Raw genomic sequence first — 18531 nt, forward strand, 5'->3', positions numbered from 1 at the left:
CTGAAAGTCTGTCACTTCTACTCCATTGAAACGGCTTTTATTTCCTCCTCAGTACGTTGAAAAGCAAGCTGCGGAGAGCAGTTTTACAGACTACAGTTTTCTCACCCTCTTCTTCATTCCCTGCTCTATTTCAAATTAGGAATGCAATGAATCTATTTGTGAGTGACCTATATACAGAAATAGTTCAAACACATTTGGATTTTGCATGGACGTATAGATGTAGTAAGTATAGACAGCTGGTAGCTCTATTAATTGACTTAACCCAGCAAGCATGAATAACGTTAACTGTGGCTCCTAAACTTAACAGTGCTATCATCGCTTTTAGAAATATTCTTTAATAACTGGTCATTTGAGTTTGATGCGATTTGATTTCTCATGTGTGCTTACTGAGCCGTGTTCTGTAGAGCTGGAGAAGTATCGGACTGATATTTYTGCATGTTGCTGTGCATGCCTGCCTATAGATGGGTGCACGTAAATTCGATGATCTTTTTTCATCCTGCATTCTTAATCTCACTGCAGGCTGGATTAGAGAATGAGAGGACCAAAAGGAAGAGCTACTCCAGAGCAGTATGTATCTCAACTGTCTGTCTTAGAGAGGTTTTTACGTGCAAAACCACTGTGATGGGACTGGAGAATATTTGCCAGTATATTGGCTGTAAGAGCTAACCAGCCTAATGTCAAGGATACGGTGTAACTCTCTGGACTTGTTGGGTGTGTAAAAATCCTGAGTATCCCTTCATTTGCAGAATGTAGTATAATCCAAACACTCACTTATGTCAGTGTTGTTTATAAAGAGCGTCTTGAAAAAGTCAAAACCTAATTTGAGTTTTAACATGACACAGAAATAAGTAAAAAATGATGGAATATATATAGTAAAGGCTGCATTTTTTCATGTAGGGAGTAGTACTGTTTTACATATATCAAAGTAATGGGTTMGCGCTGATTTATAACGACATTTGAGTAGCTAGTAATAATGCTTCAGGAGCACAAATAATTTGGAGTTTTTTAAGCATGTTACTTCTGGCTAAGACTGCTGAAGCTTTAAATAGGGGGAAAAAATCAAGGGTAAAGGGAGCTTGTTTAAATGCCTTCTTCATCTCAACATCATTAGCAGCATCTTCTGTGGGGAAACGGAGAGCTTGGGCTTACTTTCAGGTTGGGATGCTGAGTTAACCGTTCAGAGCAATGCACGGCATGTTGCACATGGCAGTGCTTCCATCCAAGGAGGTGCTATATGTTGAGATGATAAAATGCTAAAGAATTCTGTATCTCCACGGGAGATTATGGTAATGGTGCACATTAACATTTATCAGGAAGCCTAAAGGTAGTTCTGGATAATACCAGTGCTTTACTAGTACCTGTATCAACAGGGCGCTGCTTAGCACTTGGGAAAGCCAGACCTGGACAAAAGGTAAAGCATAATGGGCTTTAACACCAACTGCAAGGGGTGAAGGAGCTCAYGGAGCAGGCAGAGTGGTGGGCTGCCGCCGCAGGCAGGAGGGGGACGAATCACCCGAGAGGTTGCCCTGGCTGGGTTGGGAGGTCTCCAGCAAACTGGCGATCAGTCCAGAACTTCCCGAGAAGCGGAAATCAGGTGCGTGATTGAGAACAAGCATGAAGCAGTAGCGTTAGCTTGTAGGGATTAAATCAGTCCAAGGCACACAGGGTTACGAGCATAAATGGACCTAATGGCAATGAGAAGGCTTTCTGCATCCATTAGAAGCAAGAGGAAAACATAGAAAAGAATAGGGTCAGTTACATCGCTGTGAAGGGAGAACAAGTAAAATCTGAATATTTCAGCCTCCCCAGTATGCCATCTTGTTTGCTCCCATTTTCATAAAGGTTACGATCGGCTGATAAACACTTTAACATAGCACAGAACAAAGGTCAGCAAGACCTGATAAAATGCACCCCAGAGAACTTAAATAATTATCTGAAACGCTACTTATGGAGCATTTGCTTTCGAGACTGTGAGCTGGAAAGGTCCCTGGAGACAGGACTGTGGAGCTTCTGGACTATGGACCTTGAAGTCTAAAAGATACTAGGGTAAATTAAACAGATGTGTTTAGAAGTGCCTCAGAGATACAGTGAGAAACAGTTGATCAGGATTTGTGGGAAATGAATCCTGTCAATTCAACCTAATTGCCCTAGCTAAGCAAGGTAATTCTTTAAGTGCATAAAAGAAGAGCATGAGATGTGAATATAACTTGACTACAAGGCTTTTGGTGTGTTTCCACGAGACATTCTTATATGAAACCTTGGCCAAGATCAAATCCTTGTAAAATAATGCACAATTAGTTGAAAAATATTAGAATAAGATGCAGCTGGAAAGGCTCTCGACTGGTCTGTGCCCATCTAAGACAGCACCATCTGTTTTGAAAGGAGAAACCGGTTCTGCAGGAGTCTGTATTGCTGGTTGTCTGACTACATGGAGCCAAGGAGGTTTCACGCAAGGTTAGAACAAAAACACTGATGATGATAGGAGGCAGCTTGCCAAAACTGAGTAACAATGAGAACAAATGAGGACTAGTACATTTTATGAAAGGGGAAAAATTAAATATCCTAATACAAATATAAGGAATTCTGCATAGGAATAATTCAGAAAGATTTGAGGTTACAATTAGCCATGTAACATTGTTGAAAAAAGGCAAACTTAATTCTTCAGAGTAGTAACGAAAGAAGTAACTGGGTTACACGGAGCTGTTGAGGCTGCAGCTGGAGCGTTGTCTTCAGCTCCTGAAGATTCATTCTAACCATTCTGGAGCAAAGTGTTAGAGTATATATTTTTGCTTGAAAACTGATTCAGGTTGGGTTTAGTGGGTTTTCATTTCAGGAATGCATTAAAATTTAGACTTTTAAAAATTAAAATTTTAATTAAATTTCCACTCCCCAAAACATGGGAGGGCTTCCTTGTTCTTTGTGTTAAAGCAAGCCTCATCATGTAGTGATGCTAATATGGTGAATTGATTGAGAAATCTGAGCTTTTAGTGGTATCAGTATAGGTGATTTGGGGGTCTATCAATTCATCTTCAAATGTTTTGTTTCCAGGCTAAAAACAGTCTCCATCGTAGTGATTTTTAATTTTATCTCCGACCCTACTGCCTTAGGGCCTTGAAGTATCTCCCCCTGCTTATGAATTGCTGACTCTGAGTGTCCTTTTTCTTTTTCAGAGAACACATATTCGTGTCACTATTGAATATGATAGCAGACAGCTGAACGGATTAAAAATCTCTTATTAATCTTTGGATTGCCACACAAAATACTTGGATGTGGCAGATGGTCACTGTTCTAGATTTAGTCGAGGAAAGCCAAATAGAAGAGGTTTCATACAGCATTGCATGTTTACTAAACTGAATTTCTTAATGAAAAAAAAAGGAATTAAGTTCTTTGCAAGCAAGAGTATCCTTGACATTTTTGGCCAGTTTATGGGTAGAGACAGACCCAAAAATGTTCATGTTCTTGAGGTTTTTCCTATGGGTTGTTTGAAATTAGGACCTAATTCTGCACTTCTATTCCTGGTGTATCTTTGCAAAGTGCCACCTCTGTCTTTGCTCTTCTTAMGTGATGACTCTTCCTACAATGCTCTTTTGGGTTTGCTTCAGTTTTTTTCTCTCCTTTTCTTTTTTTTCTTTTTCCTTTCCTTCCATAACAGGCCAATGGTTATGAGGAAGACGTGTATGGATCATCCCAGAGTAGAAAATCTAGCAGGGTTAGTAGATTATTTATATTCATGTAAGAACTATTGCCCTCTTTAATGGGATTAAAGCTAATTATCAAATTCTTTTCTGTGGCAAAGCAGGTTTTTCCTGTCTTGCACGTTGTGGGCTTTGCAGTTTGTCATATGCAGAGGTGCAGCAATAAGCTATTTAAAAAAAAAAAAAAAAGGCCCTGAGTGGGAAAGGAAGTCAGTGAACTTGATGCAAGTAGAACTTGGAAGGCAAAATCTCATAACCTTGTTATCCAAATTGGGTAAAAGTTAAATTGTGACGAGAAATACCTGGGTGGAAGCTAGTTTGGGGGATTTCCATGCGTTCCAGGTAGCATGGTGGTTGTTTTCTAGTCTGTGCAACGTTTATGCAAATAGTCAAATGCTGAAACTCCCTGTCCCCACATATAATTTAGTCCATGTCTCCAGATCTGCACGTGTGGAGCAGTCTTTGGCTTTTGAATTTTCTCCAAATGTACTTTGCATATTTGAAGTTTGCGTAATTATATATTTTTCCTTTATAAACTGTATCCTAGAGCTGCTGGAAATTCCCACGGAGTTGAACAGCCCATGAAAGTGTTACCGCTAAACTATGTGATATTACCATTGATTTACTTTATTTCCAGAGATATTCATCAAACGAGCTTCATTATTAACTGCGTTGTGCGTGGGTCACAGTGTTCCCTTCCCTTCTGTTTCAGCACAAGCGTTCTGCATCAGCTGCAGGAGTTGTCCTGCTTCGTTAACTATTGGGGTTTGTGCAGATGATTTAAATGTATTTCTTTTCAGGCACAGCCTGTTTTGTTTTGTGGGGTTCCCCCCCCACCCCGTCTTTATCTTCACAAAGGCAGACAAAAAGCTTGGAGCTTGTTGATCTTTATGCTACCAGAACATCTAAAGAAGTTTAATGGTATGCAGACTAAAGCTCTATGTTTAGGGGGAAGAATAAACTATTTCAAGATTCCATTTAGCTAAGTGTTTGAGCAATGCATATTAAACATAAGATAGACTTCACTGGGGTTACTTTATAAGCATGTAGCTAAACAAGGTGCTTGTATAACTAATGAAATGGGACCTTATATTTGATGTCCGTTTTAAATTGTTGCTTCCACGTGGTTTTATGCATTTAGCTTATGTACGTGAAGAAGAGAAAACGAAATACTCTTGCTTAAGCTCTTAAGCAACCAGTATGTCCTGCTGTTGGAGATCATGCTGAACTGTTTGGCAAGTTCGAGGACCTCTATTATGCAGTGCTGCTGGCCAGGCGCGTTGTAATTCTTTCTTGCCACGCTGCAGAGCCCCGAGGACAGCAGAAGAGGCAAATAACTGCGAGGAAGTTATCCAGCCAGGAGAAGTCGCTTGGAGGTTTAGTGTATGGAGAGCGTAATTATGGCAATACCATTAGCTCCTTGATGTTTTCATCACTAAGTGTAATTCAGATGAATCATTATTTAGAAGGGGGGCAAGGGTTTGGGGAGACTTGGAGCGGCTGAACTCTCTGTAGGAGCGTGATGAACCCCATCTCCAAAAGCGGCGGATGCCAGTCTGGCTGACGTTCACCTTTAGCAATACCGCTGGGTTTGGGGGGGTTGGTGTCAAATTGGTGTTCATTTTTAAGTTGCAAAATGGAGTGATGTGTGTGGCAAGCTGTCCTGTCTCTCACTGGTGAGACCTTAGCAGGAAGAGATGCTCTGTACCAAGGCAGCCTGCGTGCTGGTTATGAGCTCTCTGGGGGCAGGCAAAGCACTTTCTTTAAGAGAAGTGGAGCTCTTTAAGAACGGTCCTTGCCGCACGCCTGTGCGCGTGCACACACGCTCGCAAAGGAATTAAACGTTGCCTGGGGGAGGCCGAGCACATCTCTGCAACCCCTGCCCTAGCGCAGGGCTAGTTGCAGAAGACGGAGCACAGAAATCGTTTCAGGATGCGCTCGCGTTCGCGGCGCAGCTCAGTACGGCTGCGTCTGGCCCCGGCTGGGCAGAGCAACCGGTTTATCACATTTTAGAAGTGGCCTCGTGAACTCTAGGGAATTAATGGGATTTGTGTCCGGTTTCTGCTAGTCACTGCAGCACTCAGAGTTCAGACATATCAGGCAGATTTTGTATTTTCATGATTCCTTTGGCTTTGTAAGATATGCAGTTTCTTGGAATACGGATTTCCAGTCTACACCGAAAACGGCTCCTTTTTCAAATTTAAATATCCGTGCACGTTAAAAACAGCCATTTAACACAACAGTCCCTCCCAGGATATTGCCGCATGTGCTACTCAGGCATGTAAGCACCTACTTACAGGTGCTCTTCCCAAAGCTTTTGGGAAGCCATAATACCGAGCTCCATTTGGTATTATAATTATCCTGCTGCTTTCAGGGGGCCTGCGCTCCGCTAAGCCGCCTTTGCTGGCTTTGTGTTGAAGTGCTTGCAAAGCAGAAATTTGCAGCGATAACGTGCTGCAGCAGAAAATCCGAGCTGGCGTCCTGTGCTCCAGCCCAGGTGCCGGGTGGAATGAATGGAGATGTTATCTACAAAAGTAGATTAAATCATGTTGTACTGCAGAAGGTAAGAGTGGTCTTAAGCCTGCTAGAGTTCTTAAATAGTCACTTGAGGCACTCTTGGTATCGAACTTGGAGCTGAATTAAGATCTCCTCCCTCCTAAGGGGTGGACCAAAAGTGGAAGCTTGGTTGGAAGTGGAAGTTGGCTAGATACTAGGCACGACTCTGCATAAAGGAGATGTTTGATTTATGCATACTGGGTTCTTGCACAGAATTTTTCTTTGCGTTCAGTCTTGCTATAGCTGACAGCGGCCTGTTCGCTTTTCCTGACCGGCACCCAAACAGTTTTTTGGTCCCTGTTGGTGGTTGTCTCTCTCTCACAGCCCAATTGGCACCTTCTTCTGACACCCTGTGCAAGCCTGGGTTGTGGTTCGAGCTTGCGGGGCATAAAGAATTTATGACGGTAGGGAATGAAATAAGAAGTTTGAAGACCTCCAGGTGATTTGATTCGTGAGGGTGGCAGCTCTGGCTCGCTGKTTTTTTCCTGGCACACGCAGCTGGGGTTCTCTCTGCGTTAGAAACATCAAAGTGTTTAAAACCCAGAGAGAGAGTAAGCTACTGGCGATACGAGATGCTCCTTATCCTGGGATTCTTCCCAAGGCAAAGAATTGTAATTTCTCCAGGAGGAAGTTGAAGAAAAGACAGAGAAAGATAAAACATGATTCCCACATCTGAGTTTATGGGAAAGGAATTGTGAAAAGCGCTCTGTGAGGTGCTGCCATCTCCCTGATAACCATGCAGAATGTCTCGTGTCTTTAGAAAAGCCTAATAAAGTGAAACTGCTCAATGCCAAACATCCTCACTGCCGTGAACCACACAACACTTTTATGCAATCCCGATTTGGGCAGTCCTGGGAATGAAGGGCTTTGTTTTACAACATGGCCGAGCTGCTCCATGCTTTGCCCAGCAAACCCTGCCTTCGTTAGCCTTCCTGGGCTGCATGGGCTGCTCTCCGTTAGTAAACGAGTCGGGCCTGGGCTAGAACCATCATCTTGAAGGAGCCCATGGACAACAGGATGAACAGTYGGTGATAGCCCTGTGTGCAGGTGGGCTGTTTTGACGTGAACTGAAAGGTAAAAGATCTCCCAAGAAAGGTAAAAGATCTTGAAGGTAGACCATGCGCAGTGTGCCTGATCACGCGCTCAGCTTCACAACTCTGTGGAAAGTGTTTAAGGGACAGTACAGATGTAAAAACACTTTACGGATTCAGGTAAGAATACAGATTCAGGTAACAAGCTACAGTAAGACACCTTTTTATAAAATGCAGTTGAAAGCRCTGTTTGCACTGTCTCCCTCTGAGCCATTTGGAGGTATGGCTAGAGCAGCTCCGGGTGAAGAAGAGCTTTGTCTTTCCATCTCTACCAAAATGTTTTGCAAACTGAATAAATACCAAAATATCACTGGGACATATTGCATTGCATCCAGTCTGGTACCTCCGAGTTTACTTTCCTCTTTCCYCTAAAATTAAATTATTGGAACTGTAGAGCTAATTAGGGAAGGTCTGGTCAAGTGGTGGCGGGGGGTGTCTATACTCTTGGCAACTGTTGTTCAAATGCGCTGTGAATGTTTCCTCTGACCATTGAGTTGCGACGCTCACTGGCGCGTTCCCTTTCTCTCCAAGTAGCAAGGCTTCCAGGTGTGGGTACAGGCAGCACACCAGGCTGGTTTAACGTGGAGGCTTAAACCTCATAACTAGAGTTAGGGTGAAACTTAGGTGCAGAAACCGTATATGTGCTTTTGGAAATGTTGGTCCGTCATCTTCTAAGTCCCGTACARAAAGTGTCATCGTAGCTTATTTTCTCATTGGGCCATAACGGTGAGAGGGGAGGAGAGGTCTTGGGGGCCTGAGGCCCTTTCTTGGAAAACAAATCAAACAGGTATTTTGTGTATAGGACACTATACGTATAAGGGAAAGGCCTTTCACTCGTTTAAAAAGTCTCAACTTTACAAATGGAAAGGGCACACAATTTTCACGCACCATCGTATCTTTAAGCTAGTTTCCTTAATGCGGTTATATGTTATCCCCTTTTTTTCCCATCTATGATCACCTTGGATTCTTGCTGTTTGTAAGCACCTACTTTACTTTTTGCTTTCCATTTAAATGAATTAAGGAACTCCTTCGTGTTACTAAGCTGAGTTCTCAAGGTTTTTTTTTTCTTTGTTATTAATGCAGGCTTCGTACTACTCTGATCTCGGTCTCCACAACAGTGGCTATGCTTCCACGTCTCAACCTYCTTCCCAAAATGGAAATTGGGTCTGTTGCCCTCTGGTTTTACCTGGCCCGGACTTCTTGCTCTGCCTGCATTTGGATAATACAGCCTCCTGTGTTTTAGGGACAAATAATTTGGACCGATTGTCCAGCGTCTCTGTAGCTCTCTAGTTGAACTTAAGAAAGAAAAAAAGGAAAAGAAAAGCCCCACCTTTTTGTTAACGGTTGGAGTGAGTAGTGGAAAGCTGTTTTAAAAAGGGCACAAAGAGTTTTCCTTTGCTGCTCCTCCCTTTCCTACAGTTACTTTGTTTGCTCTTGACCTAAGTTGGTCTGGGAAAATGTGCAAAATCCTGATTAGCCCAAGTGCTTCATTCTACTTGAGACGCCTTTTCTGCTCGCCTTGTCAATCCAGCAAGGCTGGGGCTGCCCAAAAYGGGGTATTGCAAGCGAGTAATTGGTGCCCTGCTCGAAGGAAACTCCTAGAGCTTCCCAGCGGTCCGGGAGGCTGGCTTGTCCTCGGCGTGTGCAGTAACACGCTGCCTTGGGGCCGCCGGCTGGGCACCGCCGCTGCCGCGGGCGCCTATTGCACCTCCGCGAGCCGGACAGCGGCTTTTTGTAGGCGCTGCCTGAACTCGGCGGCTGCATCTTGTGAATAATCGTTACTAACGGCGGAGTCGTTTGGTTCGCGATGCTCTGACTTGGTATGCCTAATCTTGTCCCCAGTAATTTGGTTTTTCTCTGTATTTTTATTTCATACTAAAATACACAAGAGATGATCCTGTAGCTGCGCGGAACACTTAAAATACCTTAAAACATTTTTGTCTTTGGGTCGCGTAGTCATGTAGCTCTTTTTCTGGCTTTGCACCCCTTCTTTTGCTGCTTGCTACACACAAATGTGTTTGAGACAATACCAACATTAACAACCTAAAATTAAATGATGTTGTTTTGCTTCTGCACACGGTGGTGTCCTCCCTTCCTGTAGGAAATGCGTGTGTCTGCTTTCTATTCTCAGCCCGCAGGAGCTGAGACCTAATGCTTTTATGGCACAGATGACTAATACCATCTGTGCTGGGTTTCCTTCTCTTTTTGGTTTAATAATCCCARTAAGTCCTTACCAAGATGGTTAACTCTGCTGTAGGCACCTTTTGCTGTGTTTCTTTTTTTTTTTTTTTCCCCCTACGCAAAAAGGTTTTGTGCTTGTCGTCCTCAGCCCTCCCTGCTGTGCAGTGACGCCCCCGCGCCAGCCAGAAGTTACAGGGTTTGTCGTCCTCACGCCCTAACCGCAAGCGCGGAAGCGGCTCGCTTTGGGCCGTGCGTCCGTTGTCTCTCACCTCTGTGGTTCCCGTTGGCCCCGCGTCCTGCTCGCTGCGGTGTCCCCTCCGTGTCTGATCCATTTGCGTGCACGGGTGCGATGCTCACGTCTTGCTGCTCCTTCCTCTTCTTCCCGCTGGAATCGTGCAAGCGCTGCTCGTGGAGCTGTGATGCTGCTGCRGGCGCCTGTCTGGATGGAGACAAGCGTCTTCATTTTGGTGTCTTATCCAGACCGTGCAAGAGCAGCCGGAGAGAGGCAACATCAGTTCTTGCTGGCTGCGTAATAACCGAAATCTGTTAAAGTTCTGTGGCCAAATTCCCCTGTTCCTGTTTTTAAACTGTAAAATTAGATTTTGTTTTCAAGCACGTAAGGTAGTTTTCTATCCCCCCTGTGCTTCCCTGGGGGGAAAATACTTATATGCTGAACTGGAGCTGGATGGGTGTCTTCGGAGACAAGTCCTCCTCCTTTCACATTATTTGGATAAAGTGGCTTTTAAGCAAAATTCATCAGAATATGTTTCTCCCATCATTCGTCAGGACTAAAAATAAAAAYGAAACAGATGTGAACAGTTTAAGAATTGATGTAGCCACTTTGTTCATAGGTAACATGAAATGTTGAAGTGAACATTGGAAGAACTCCTAGAAATGCATGACCGTGTGATGGATTTGAGTGGTGGCGGCGGTGACGGGGGGGTTAATYTGGATTTTGCACGTGCCTTATGGAGTTTCCCAGCTCACTGCATTTCGGTTGTGTTAGTTCTTCGCTTGCATGTCGCTTGTGGCTGTTCACCGGAGATGTGCCRGTGCTTGTACGTGCTGCTCATTCCTGTCCGTCCTTCGCGCTGCACCTGGTGACTTTGTAAGGCTGCAGCCTGAACCAGGAGCTCGGTCTGCCAGGCCTGCTCTGACTCTGTCTTTTATTTGTAGGCRGCTGGGTATGACGAGAGCGTTTACAGCGGCAGTCGTTGGTGTAGTGCCTCTAGTTCTCGTGCTGTAAGACGTTTTCTGCGTTTCCCTGTTGTCTCGTCCCTGTCCTCCGCTAACCCGTTTTTAGCAGTGCACGGTCCTCCTCGGGCTGAGGAACGCGGCTCGTGGGAGGTTGGTGGCCACCACTCGCTGCAGAGCTGCGAGCACCGCTTCCCCGAGCTGCTCTGGAATAAAAAGCACCGATTTACCTCCCGTTGTAAGGCCTGGCCGCGGGGGGACCTGCCCTGGTCCGCGCCGGCGGGAGCCGGGCCGAGGCGTTCGTTGCCCTCGCGGGAGGGGAACGCCGCTCCGCCTTTTAACGTGGTTTACGGGTGAAATACTTTGGAAAGACCCTACGTGAAATCCCTTCCCTCTCGGGGAATTAATTCCTTTTTTTTTTTTGAGAACCAAGATGAACGGATCTCATTAACCAAGATCTCAACACGTAGAGCATGAAGTACAACATTTTTGTAACCTTGTCGTTTGCTTGGTTTTGTCTCCTGGGTTTGGATTCGGTGGTGATGTTCCAGGCAACCTGAGACCAGGCTTGCTGAAAGGCRGTTGAAGCACAAGGCTTTTGCCCCAAAGGGAACGGCCTCGTCGCAGCTACTGCCTTCCCTGGGGTGGTTTTAACATCTCCGAAGCCTGTAGCGCTTTTCACATTCAGAAGATCCCCCCATTTGGGTAGATAAGTTTATTCCATATCCTTTTTATGTTAAACATAAAACATCAGCGATGGCTCGAGGCTCCTCTGCCAGGACTGCGTAACAAGAAGAGCCTAAATATTTACGCCACGTTTTTTTTATTATTTAGGAATTGAAGTGGCTGTGATTGAAAATAGCTGTAAACTTTATGGACCACAGTCCCAGATTTTGCTTATTTTTGCCTGTGCRATGAAACGCGGTAGTTCAGCTGCATGAAGCCAATGTCACTTTACGTAAGACATCTAAAGACGTGGCTTGGTAGTGATTCTGTCCTGTTTTAGCGGCTGTTACATGCTGTGAGTATAATGCTTTACAGCTGGAAACTAAGCTTATGGTTGTATTGTAGCTGGSGTTATAATTTATTTTTACTGTAAGCTTAAATTTTCATATATATTGTTTTTCTTTCTGTAACCTGATTAATAATACTGAAAAAAAAAGTCTTCCACTAGCTTGGTGAAGATCCGGGTGCCTCGGTAGCTGAGGGGTTCAGGGAATGTTTTATAGAGGCCAGGTTACTTAATGGAAGAAACCTTCCCAAAAAGATAGAGGGCTCCCTGGGAGGAGCCGCTTAGCCCCCGTCCGGATGCTCTTCCGGTCCTCTGAACCCGGCGCATTCGCAATTTCCTCGCCGTGGTAGTAATAGGAAAAAATCATGTCCCAGTAAACGTCAGGTGACTTCTAACCCATGTGTGTTCTGAAGGTATTGGAAAAACCTCCCTTTCCTATTTGTGCCAATGTATTTTTCTATAAAACACATTTAAGTACAACAGTGAGTGTAAAGCTGCCATTCTGAAATCTGGGGGAAAATAGAGGGAATAATGCTAAAATTCATGTGCAGAGAAAGTTTTAGTTCTGTTTCCCAGGCGCTTAAAGCTTTTCATTTTCGTTCTCTGCTTTAACTACGTTATAACCTCTGGAAATACGCAGTAGAGACACGTTCTTTGTCAGCAACAAGTCAACGCTGTGTGTTCTGCATCACCGGCTGGATATTTGCTTTTAAGGACTAACTCTTTCTTTGGCAGGAGATGAGGGCAGCAGGTGCTGGAAAAGCAGGAGGGATATTCAGTCTCTGAGATGCTTCCAATTTTTGCTTTAATCGCCACCTAGATAAGCACTTGCCTTGGCTGTTTCTTGCTTCGCCCTATGGAGCATGGAGTCATTTTATATGTGCACAGTGTTGGAAAAAGCAGGAAGGCGACTCACCGGAGAACATCAGAGCTCTTGACRAGTAGTGGGGTTGAGCCATTTGTATAGAGATGAAGGTTCCTGGGTTGTGACTGGTCTCTTAAGATACTTAAATAAAATGTTAGTCCATTCTGCCATGCTAAGAACGGAAACAAAACTTTGCTTGGTCCATCCACTGGGATTACTGCTTGCCTTAATTTCTAAATTAATACTTAAAATACCTATTCTCTGACTTTAACTGCTCCTCCTTTGTCCGGTTGCACGTAACCATTTTTGTAACTAACTTCAAATGTAACTAACTCTGATCCCTCTGCTGCTTCCCTTTCCATTTCTAACTCTTTTCTCTTCTCTCTGCTTGCTGTTCTTGGTTAATCCGCGGCAGCCTTCGGAGTACAGCTGCTACCTTGGGTCAGGATCTCGGGCGTCCTCAAGAGCCAGCTCTGCTCGGGCCAGTCCAGTGGTGAGCTCCTCTCTTTTTCTTTTTTCTTAAGCTGTTTCATTCCTGTTCTTCAAGCTGTTTTGGCACACAGAGGTTACCGTCCCTTGGGAGACGTTTGCTGTGGCCTTGGTTGGGCTTGCAGGGCAGTGCTTAAAACAAAGAAGGGGGAAACTGGATGAGAAATTACAAAACCAAAAAAAGAAAAAGAAAAGCATTGCTGCATGAACCTAGAGCATACTTCTTTTGCATCTCCACAGAAATTACGGAATCAGCCTTAAGGCACATTGGCAAGGGTATTGTGAAAAGGCACTAGCGTCGCTGATGCTAGCGCCGCATCTGCTTTGGTTATTAATACCAGGAAACTCTGGATCTTATTGTAGTTATCGAGAAGTTTAGTTTCCCTCCACTCAGAAGTATTTTGATGTTGTGTTGTTGCAAGTTTGCAACACTGTCACATTTCGTATTGCAGAGGAATATAAAACTGGCCAGAGATTGTATTTGAATGTATTGGTTGGGTTGCAGCTAAGCAGGCACTTGAGGATCTTTGGCGTTGTGAAATAGCTATTTGGGGGAACTCCTAAGGAGTCATGGCCGAACCAGACTCAAACGCTAAAGATTTATCCAGCTTGCTGTAGCTGACCAAGGCAAAACTTTTCTTTTTTTCCCCTGCTTTTTACTGATAGAAAGTAAATGACTCATTTTTTCAACGGCGTATGCTGCCTTCTTTGACTGTTCCATCTGATCCTTTACGACTCTGGATTTATTTCCGTACTGATTTCAGAGCCAGTAGCAAAGTGCAGTAGCTCGCCTTTTAGAGGAAATGTGAGCCCTCCAGTAGCCCAGCGTATAACAAAATCAAGCTCTCCTATAACAAAATCAAGCTCTCCTAGAGAGCGAGTTTTGAAGCGTCCCACCGGGTTTCCGTAAGCCGGCTTTGCTTCGAGGAAGCGTTCCTTGTAGCCAAGCTTCAACGTGCCAGTTCGCTTGGGACCTATCACTTACTGCCTACCACATCCCCAAGATAGGAAGCGCTGAGGAGGGTGATACTGTAAATTAACACATGTAAAATGCTTCTCCAGTCATAACATCCTGTTGCCTTGGTTGCTTGGCTAAGGAGCCGAAACTTCAGTGCTGTAAATGTTGCCTTAAGGAGCAATTAAAAATGACCGTGTGCCTATTCGAAGAAGCCACAACAGCGTGCAACCGGGTAAGCTGTAACACGCAAGTTTGGAGAGTTCCTTTTCAATAAATACACGTAGCCTGCAGTAACAAAGTACTTTATATCTGACGTTCCCCCCGTCAAACATAGCTTGCGATCTGCAAACCCGCGCGCCACTGGCACGTCGTCCGGCAGCCCACAGCAGTCTGAGAAAGGCGCTGAATGAACTTGCTCGAGCGAAAGAAAGGGGAACTGATGGAAAAGAGCAGTGGAAATTCGAGACGTGAGCCTGCGCTCAAGTGTTCCTTAAAGAAAAGGATGCACCTTCTTTTTAAATGACTCTTCAGGAGTTTCGTCAGATACTGTAGAGCAGCTAGTGAGCTGTAAATAAATCAGTATTTTTAATTAGTCCCCAACTCCGAGGGAACTATGAGTTCTTGCGGTGTGTACCTGCTATTAGTAATATTGGCCTTAAACTGTGTTTCAGTTATCCCCAAAGCAAAAAATAATTGGCATAACCGGGAATTCCAGCCCAGCTCTTGAAGAACCAGGTACCTACATTGAAACTAGCTTCCATTAGGTGTTTTTCATAAGCAGTCCGAGTCATTAGTGCAAGTTGCTTATGGTAATAACAAAATGCAGCTTGCCCCTCCTGGGAGCTATAGGGGGTTTTTGTCTTTTAATTCTCCACTTAGGTTTTGGACCGTTTGGATGCGAGTGGGTGGAGATGGTTAGCTGGGTCAGCAGAGAAGTTGGAGAGGTGCCCAGCTGAATCTGGGCTGCAAGGAGACAGGAGGCAATTTTTATGTTTTATTGTTTAATCAGGGGTTTATTGCAGGGCATGAAGCGCTTCCGTTATTTCTGTGGCCTTGAGGAAGAGGTGAGAGTCAACGCAGCAGTGGGTCTGAAAGGCACCGCTGCAGGGACTCGGCTTTCCCTCTTGTAGGTAGTACAAGCCTTGCTGCCCGAGGCGGTGAGGTCGTTCCAACCCTTAAATCTCTTCTCAGAAATTTTTTCCCCCCTCCCTATCACTGTTCGTGAAACGCCGTGCAGAAAGCTGCAGTAGTTTGTACCTGCTCTGCCCAGCTTTGCATCCCGCGTTCCCCTTTGCGCTGGCATGTTTGTAATACAGTAAATACCAGGAAGATACTCGAACACAAGATGTAAATGTTTGCTTTTCTTTGTACTTCAAAGACTTGAATATATCAGCATGAGGTTTGCTGACTGATTTTGATGCTGTGAATAGCCATGTTTTTCCCACAGTCCCTACCAGTAATTTTCTGCTGCAGTTATTGCAGATATGCAAATATGTCGTGTTTAATATTAAAAGTGTTACATTTGGTATAAAATGTGGAGTTTTAGATGACTGAGAGCAAATGTCAAGCCCTTCTGTCCAAATGTAGGCAAACATTGCGCCCAAGCTATTGGCGTATTTTGGCTGAGATGAGCTTTTTAATATGAATACTTGGATTTTTTTTGAAGTGAGCAAGATAAGCTAGTAGGGAAGGGCAGTGTTTCCCGCTGCTGACTTTTGAAAGGCTTGATGCTCATCGCTAGCGTTAAGGTGGCCCTCGTAGCAGCCAGCATTTCCAGTTTAGCTGGCTCTGCAGCCTCGCCTGGGAGGCTGGAAGCTGGAAGCGGTGCACGGGGTCCCCGTTCCTCCAGCGGTGTGAATGCGCTGCCTGAGCGTCTCGCCTTGCCTGCAGCTGGGCTGCCATGCACAAGCATCCCGGGGTGCTCGGGTCTCCGCAGGGAGCGCGAGGTGCCCCAGATGCCCCGTGATGGGGTGGACGCTCACCGGTGGCGACACCCGCAAGGGTTAACCTGCCAGCTGGCTCGGGAGTAGAGCAGTGCTTTTGCAAACGTCATACTAAACTGTTTTTATTATCTGTGAAAAATAGGCAGTATTTCCATATATAGGCTGGAGGAATCGTTCTGCTCTTGTCCCGCTTCCAGCTGCGGTGAGCCTCTGGGAGCGCTGACATCCGTGCACCGGCGCTCTGCTTTCATTCCGAAATAACTTTGGGAGGAGGCTGCGCTTGGCTCCCRTTGTAGTCGTGCCGCAAAGGGCAGCCCGTTCCCTTTGCGAAAGGTCTGCACGCCGGACTTCTCCTGGAAATTACTCCCTTTTTCGTCTCATACTCTCAAGCATGAATTGGCCCCATTATTGGGGATGAAGAAGGTAATCTGTGAGTAGAGACGTACCCATAGCTTTGTAGAAATGAAAAATGAGGTGATACTCTAGAAGATTAAAGGCCTTGTACCATTTAGTGAGTTCCTCCTTGTATCTCCTTTCCTAGCAAGTGTCCTGTTAGACCTTCGTGGKTTTTGTGTGTGGAAGTTTCAAAAGGCGACGTTGAGTTGAGTACCATCAAAGCAGATGGGTTGTTTTCAGTCTGGTTAAATTTATCAGTATTCTTTGTGGCTTGATGATATGRAAGGTAAGTATTTTGGGCCAGAGCTTTGTCTAACTTCCGATAAAAATAAACATTTTTCTCCCTGAACTTTCTCTGTGTGGTTTCTCGCTGCATCAAATGCCAAAGGGCTTAAAGGAGGCTGGTAAAGGCTGCAAACCTGGGCTTCCCTCTGGCGGCTGTCGGAAGGAACAGTTTTGCTTTTAAAGCAGTGGATATATTATTGCAAAGCAGAATCAAAACTGTGTAAAATATTCATACAAAATAGACTCTGTGTTTCCCAAGATACTCCAACTTTTGCTTACAAGACATTTGTGTGTCACTGCCACGGAAACATAAAATTACACGTTTGCTGTTTCAAACTGACCCTTTGCTTAGAAAAAAGCACCGGTGCTTTTCTAAGTACCTGATACTATATCGGAGCGAGGAGCTTCTTCATAAAGCGTATTTTTTGCATTCCCAGGCATTAAGTGAAACTGGCTTTTCTCAAAACAGATCCGAGTTTTAAGTGTTAATATTGAAAAAAATTGGTGGCGCTACATGCGTAGAGGGGCATCGCTGGGGAAAACCAAATGTGCTGGATTTTTTGAAATCACCCTGGCTTTAAAGGTTCTTGGCAGCTTTGTTTGAGCGACTGCATCCTCTCATTGGCTTTAGAGAATTATTAAAGATGGTTTGCAATAAGCAGGCAGCGAGCTTGCCAGCTGTGGCATATCTTTCACTGCATGTTCTTCCAACGTTTTCCCCTTCATAAAGCCATACCTGCTTATTGCRTCTGAACTGAAGAATCTGCATTTTTTTTTTTTTATTCCATCCAAATTAAGAGGATTTTTAAAAACAAATATGTTGTCCATTATTTGCATTCACTGTCTCTGGGAAGCCTATATCTAGTGCTTTAAATCTGGCGTATTTTCCTTTGAAATCTAAGTCTTAAATTTTCTTAATGCTAATCATTGGGATTATTTATTTAGGATATGAAATACACTGTCAGTGTAAAACGCTGATTTGTAGCAGGTACCTCCAAGTTTTGGGGGAAGGAGGGTTGGTTGTTTTTTAAGAAGTGCCACGGGCAATGTGAAAAGTAACCTGGAGTGGGATCATCCATACATTGCTGCTTTGTATAATTCAAACAAAAAAAATGATCGCGAGTGCGAATTGATTGGAAAGCGAGTTTTTTCTGCAGCGCGCTCCTTTGCATGAGGTTTGCCTGCAGCTAAACCTCRCCTTCGTGGGAAGAAGCTCTCTTTAGCTGTTAGGCTCTTGACCTGRAAAAGCYATTTGTTTTCCAGAAGTCTTTTGGGAAACCGTTTTGACTCTGGTGTTAAATATTTCCAGAAGTAGAAATATCCTGGGCTTTCTGGGTTCTGCTAGGCTTTTCCTTTCCTAAGGTCTTTTCCATTTAGTTGCTTTTTAGATGGGGATATTTATCAAATGATTTTTTTTTCTTCCCCTCAATAGCAAATTGAACCCTCCTAAAACACTCGATTTTAAATTTCTGCTCTTGGGAACGTGGATATTTTGCTCAGTTTCAGAACAGTAGAACRCTGATAGAATTGTTCCCATCAAGGAAAAAAAAAAATCTCCCCAGGTTGTGTGTGTTTTCCCAAGATTTTAAGTCTTGCTCTGTAACTTTCTTTTGAACACTCAAGTATATTGTGAACTAAATGCTACTTTGGTTCTGATTTGTTTTTTCGAGACTAGTTTTGGGAGGATCTGTCCTCTGAATGGGTAAGTTCCAGTGAAGTACTGAAATCATCAGCAGGCTGTTTGTTTAGACTTTGGACCGGGCCCCTGATATTTAACTTGAGGATAAGTCTAGGTGGTCTCAGCTGTACTTGGATCTTTGCTTCAACTCAGAGGTCTCCTTTTGTTATGAGCAGAGAACATTTTTC

At 44.4% G+C, this 18531-nt stretch overlaps 1 protein-coding gene across 1 annotated transcript in view; it reads left to right on the forward strand.

Moving 5' to 3' along the window:
* The window catches only part of LRRFIP1 (LRR binding FLII interacting protein 1), a 106463-nt gene that overhangs the window by 62135 nt on the left and 25797 nt on the right, over positions 1–18531 (forward strand). Inside the window, exons 7-10 of the mRNA XM_026087903.1 lie at positions 3653–3709; positions 9672–9719; positions 10700–10765; positions 13010–13087. Of these exons, the coding sequence (XP_025943688.1) occupies positions 3653–3709; positions 9672–9719; positions 10700–10765; positions 13010–13087 (249 nt within the window). The remainder of the gene's footprint in view (positions 1–3652; positions 3710–9671; positions 9720–10699; positions 10766–13009; positions 13088–18531) is intronic.

Source organism: Apteryx rowi, unplaced genomic scaffold (assembly GCF_003343035.1).
Source record: "Apteryx rowi isolate R43461 unplaced genomic scaffold, aptRow1 scaffold_12, whole genome shotgun sequence".
NCBI lineage: Eukaryota > Metazoa > Chordata > Aves > Apterygiformes > Apterygidae > Apteryx > Apteryx rowi.